This window comes from Triticum urartu, chromosome 6, assembly GCF_003073215.2.
Source record: "Triticum urartu cultivar G1812 chromosome 6, Tu2.1, whole genome shotgun sequence".
NCBI classification, from domain to species: domain Eukaryota; kingdom Viridiplantae; phylum Streptophyta; class Magnoliopsida; order Poales; family Poaceae; genus Triticum; species Triticum urartu.
The window spans coordinates 498,308,094-498,313,439 of record NC_053027.1 but is presented as its reverse complement, the minus strand read 5'-3'; the positions used below and the strand labels follow the sequence as shown (position 1 = coordinate 498,313,439).

The 5,346-nt window shown below is 54.2% G+C and overlaps 1 protein-coding gene across 1 annotated transcript; it reads left to right on the top strand.

Annotated features, from left to right (window-relative positions):
* The first annotated feature begins 3,094 nt into the window (after positions 1–3,094).
* On the top strand, positions 3,095–4,971 carry LOC125514561 (ethylene-responsive transcription factor RAP2-4-like). Its single transcript, XM_048679899.1, has one exon. The coding sequence runs from the start codon at positions 3,672–3,674 to the stop codon at positions 4,659–4,661; it is 990 nt and encodes a 329-aa protein (XP_048535856.1). The 5' UTR covers positions 3,095–3,671; the 3' UTR covers positions 4,662–4,971.
* Positions 4,972–5,346: the final 375 nt, after the last annotated feature.

Here is a 5,346-nt window from a genome sequence, read left to right as displayed (position 1 = left end):
CAACGGCGCCTTCGCGTTCAACACACGTGCAGCCCGATGACGTCTCCTACGCCTTGATCCAGCAAGGGGAGAAGGAGAGGTTGGGGAAGACTCCGTCCAGTAGCAGCACGGCGGTGTGGTGGTGGAGGAGGAGCGCGGAACTCCAGCAGGGCTTCGCCAAGCAGTACGAGAGACGAGGAGGGAGAGAGGTAGGGCTGCGCCAAGAGGGAGATGATCTCGCGTATGTTGCAGCCCCCAATACCTCAAGTATATATAGGGGAAGGGGAGGGGCTGTGCCCCCATCTAGGGTTCCCTCCCTAGGGGTGGTGGCAGCCCCAAAACCCATCTAGGGTTGCGGCCAAGGGGGGAGAGAGAGGAGGCGCGCCTAGGGTGGGCCTTAAGGCCCATCTGCCCTAGGGTTTGCCCCCTTCCCCTCTAGGAGGCGCCTTGGGCCTTGGTGGGAGGCGCCCCAGCCCACCTAGGGGCTGGTCCCTTCCCACTATTGGCCCATGTAGGCCTCCGGGGCTAGTGGCCCCACCTGGTGGACCCCCGGACCCCTCCGGTGGTCCCGGTACACTACCGGTGATGCCCGGAACATTTTTGGTGGCCAAAACCATACTTCCTATATATCAATGTTTACCTCCGAACCATTCCGGAACTCCTCGTGACGTCCGGGATCTCATCCGGGACTCCGAACAACATTTGGTAACCGCGTACATACTTTGCCTATAACCCTAGCGTCATCGAACCTTAAGTGTGTAGACCCTACGGGTTCGGGAGTCATGCAGACATGGCCAAGACAACTCTCCGATCAATAACCAACAGCGGGATCTGGATACCCATGTTGGCTCCCACATGCTCCACGATGATCTCATCGGATGAACCACGATGTCAAGGATTCAATCAATCCCGTATACAATTCCCTTTGTCTAGCGGTATAGTACTTGCCCGAGATTCGATCGTCGGTATCCCGATACCTTGTTCAATCTCGTTACCGGCAAGTCTCTTTACTCGTTCCGTAACACATCATCCCGTGATCAACTCCTTGGTCACATTGTGCACATTATGATGATATCCTACCGAGTGGGCCCAGAGATACCTCTCCGTTTACACGGAGTGACAAATCCCAGTCTCGATTCATGCCAACCCAACAAACACTTTCGAAGATACCTGTAGTGTACCTTTATAGCCACCCAGTTATGTTGTGACGTTTGGCACACCCAAAGCACTCCTACGGTATCCGGGAGTTGCACAATCTCATGGTCTAAGGAAATGATACTTGACATTAGAAAAGTTTTAGCATACGAACTACACGATCTTGTGCTAGGCTTAGGATTGGGTCTTGTCCATCACATCGTTCTCCTAATGATGTGATCCCGTTATCAACGACATCCAATGTCCATGGTCAGGAAACTGTAACCATCTATTGATCAACGAGCTAGTCAACTAGAGGCTTACTAGGGACATGGTGTTGTCTATGTATCCACACATGTATCTGAGTTTCCTATCAATACAATTCTAGCATGGATAATAAACGATTATCATGAACAATGAAATATAATAATAATAACTAATTTATTATTGCCTCTAGGGCATATTTCCAACAGACATGGGTGGCGGAATTTCTAATGGCGCGGGAGGTCTTCTCGCAGAGTGGCGTTGTGGAGGTGCTGGCATGCCGCCGGCGGACGTGGTGCTCCGATCTGATCTGGGCCTCTCGGCCGATCGGGGCCAACATGGACGCGCGGGGCTACCTTCTTCTCGACGGCCATTCCGGCAGGGAGTTGACAGGCGGCATGGGGGTTTGCTGGTCTTGCATCTAAAGGTGTTTTCGACCTGCTTATTTTCAAGCGCCAAGTCGTTGATCTGCTTCATGCCCCCCCGGTCTGGATGCCGAAGAGTTCTGGCCTTCCCTTCAGAGATTTTCGTTGATTGGCGCATGGCGCCACTGGATATCTAGATCGGATTCGATTCGGTCGTGTGCGCCCTTATCTTCGGCCTGTAAGGCTTCATGAGGGCGTGGCGTGAAGCTTCACGTTCTTGTTGATGCCATGGGACATGTCTAAATATAGATTTCTATGGTATTGATAGAGGTGGAGAAAGTCATGGTGACTGCGATCAGAGGTTTGAAATGGCGGAGAGGTGTTTTGATTGCGATGAAGACTGGCGGACACAGGTTCTACCTGTGTGTCAGGTGTTTGGTGAGTTGCAGCTACGGCCTTGGCAAGAGGGGGTGACAACACAGGTGGACTACATTTTTGATGGTGCTCCTCGAGTGCCGAGCCTTGATTTTCAGGGTGAAAAGCTCAAGGTCTGGCCTTTATTGGTTGTAGGCAATGGCCTTGACCCTCTTCAGGTGAAAACCCAAGATCTTCGATCGGGCGATGGCAATGTCTGTGCATTGTTTCCTTCTTGGAGGCGTTGCTTTTGGAAAATCTTTTTTGTGGCCCGGGTGTTGTCTTCGAAGGTGGTTAGAGTGCTGCCGTTGCAAGTTTCAATCACTGTAACGAGGTCTTTGTTCTTTTTCTTTTCTTGGATGTGTGCATCCTTAATGTCTTTGTATATCTTATTGGTGCAGAGGCTAGGTGTAATTGGTATCTTCGCGATAATAACATATTCCCCTTATCGAAAAAGACATAATAAACAAGAGTTAGACACAAATTACAAAACCATTGTAGGAAAACATAGGTGCATGTGAAAAAGGATTTACTTGGTCCTTACTTTAAGCAAGGGGCTCGCAGCTCTTGGTGCAACGCAGAAGCCGAATTCTCGGAGCAGAGCACAAAGGGCAGGGGCAGCACACGCTGAGGTCAAACGAGCGCACCACCACCCAATGACGCGGCGCCACTTGCACAAAGCCACAGCGCGGCGACGATCACCCGCGCGTCCGGAGCACACGAGGCGGGTCCTCATTGGCTGCGACTTGTGGCTCGCGCGTGCTGCCCGGCGTCGGCTGACGCCATGCACGAAAGCAACGTCTCATTTTCAAAACCGCACTGCCAACTCCCAGCAAACAAGAAACCATTAACGAAATTAATCTGATCGGATCGCCTGAGTGGTTGCTTCGCTTCGGCTGCACGGCCGGAGCCTGGCGCTATAAAAGGCCCCGGAGCGACGCCTCTTCTTCCTCAGAGAGACGCCTCAACCCCCACCCCACCACCCACGAGCAACACGCAGCCACATCCACATCCCATTCCACTCCACGGTGAGGTTGAGCGATCCGACGAGCCCTTCAGCAGCAACGACGGCAGGTTTGTTCTCTGAACTTCTCTGGTCTTTTTAGCGGCAGCCAGCAGGAACACACAAGAAATTCAGGTCCCGTTCAAGGGGTCCTTCTTCTGGGATTATTAGATCGGAAGAAGCGCCCTCCTCTTGCTCGGGATTCTCCTGATTTCTTGCTAACCTCACTACTCTCCTAGGAGGAACAGAGAGATCCAGAGAACCTTTTTTCTCTCCTGGATTCTTGCCTTTTTTCAGCCTTGTTTTGCTCCGGTACGGCGAGAAAGGGTTCTTTTGCAATACCCTTCTAGTTCGTCCGATTTGTTTCCTCTTCTTCCCCTCGTTTCTCTAATTTTATTGAGGAACAGGGCCTTTTTTCCTTCTGATTTTGCACCAGAAAGCTCCTTTTTTTTCATTCCGGTTTTGGTTCGGCCTTCTCTACATCACCTTCTTCTACCACTGCCCAAGCCCTCATGGCCGCTGCCATAGACATGTACAAGTACAACACCAGCACGCACCAGATCGGCTCCGCCGCCTCTGCCTCGGATCAGGAGCTCATGAAAGCACTCGAACCTTTTATCACGATTGCTTCCTCCTCTTCCTCTCACTACCCCTACCACTACTACTCCTCTCCCTCCATGACCCAAGATTCGTACATGGCCACCCCATCGTCGTCGTCCTACGCCTCCTCGTTCGCAGCCTCTCCTCTGCCCACCACCGCCCCCGCCTCGCCGTCTTTCTCCCAGCTTCCGCCGCTCTACTCCTCGCAGTATGCCGTGAACGGATCCATGGGGCTGGCCCAGCTCGGCCCGGCCCAGATCCAGCAGATCCAGGCCCAGTTCTTCGTCCAGCAGCAGCAGCAGCAGCAGCAGAGGGGCCTGGCTGGTGGCTCCTTCCTCGGCCCGCGCGCGCTGCCGATGAAGCAGTCCGGGTCGCCGCCGCGCGCGTCCGCCGCCGCGCTGGCGCTGGCCGGAGTGGCGCCCGCGCAGTCCAAGCTGTACCGCGGCGTGCGGCAGCGGCACTGGGGCAAGTGGGTGGCGGAGATCCGCCTCCCCAAGAACCGCACCAGGCTGTGGCTCGGCACCTTCGACACCGCCGAGGACGCCGCGCTCGCCTACGACAAGGCCGCCTTCCGCCTCCGCGGCGACCTCGCCCGCCTCAACTTCCCGTCGCTCCGGCGCGGCGGCGCCCACCTGGCCGGCCCGCTCCACGCCTCCGTCGACGCCAAGCTCACCGCCATCTGCGAGTCCCTCGCCGCGCCCTCGTCCAAGAACTCGGAGCCGGAGTCCCCCAAGTGCTCGGCGTCGACGGAGGGCGAGGACTCGGCGTCCGCCGGGTCCACGCCGCCGGTCCCGGAGATGGAGAAGCTGGACTTCACGGAGGCGCCGTGGGACGAGTCGGAGACCTTCCACCTGCGCAAGTACCCGTCCGTGGAGATCGACTGGGACTCCATCCTGTCGTGAGCAGCAAGCAGCTGCTGCTACTACTAGTACAGTCTTCGTTAAGCTCCGTAGCTATGATGTAATCTCTCCTTCGATCGAATCGGCGGCTGCTCTGGCCCGACGGCATTTTAGACGTCGGCCATGGCTGCTGCGAGTAGCAGTAATTAACTACTACCAGTAGTAATTAGCCAGTGGTGTTTAGTATGCTACTACGTGGTGTAATTGATCTCCTGGTTGACCTGCCGGCAGTTTTTTCACGGCTAGGCGGCCAGTCGAGAGGTGTAATCATGTTTACCAGTTGAAAGAATTGCACTAGCTTATGTAACTATAATATGCATGTCTCTTGGTGCACCGCTACTGATCCAGCGATGTGTGAAGTGTGCTCTTGCTGTAGCGTTTTTCATGCGTGCATCCCTGCGTTGTGGCCTACGCAGATGCTTCGTAGTGCCTTTTCTGATTGCGCCAAAGTACAGTATACATGATGACATCTTTTCAGAAACAAAAGTATGGTGATGGCATCAGGTTGCGCTTCTTGGAAACATGTCTATGCATGGGAGACGAATTCACAACCAAATTACTAGCACGTATGCAAAAGCCGATCATGCTTTTCATGGGACCTGAGAATATGAACGGAGCAGAGTTCTAGCTTCCAGTTCATATGGTACTCAAGTCAAGTCAACACATCACAAAGAAGAACGTTGCCACA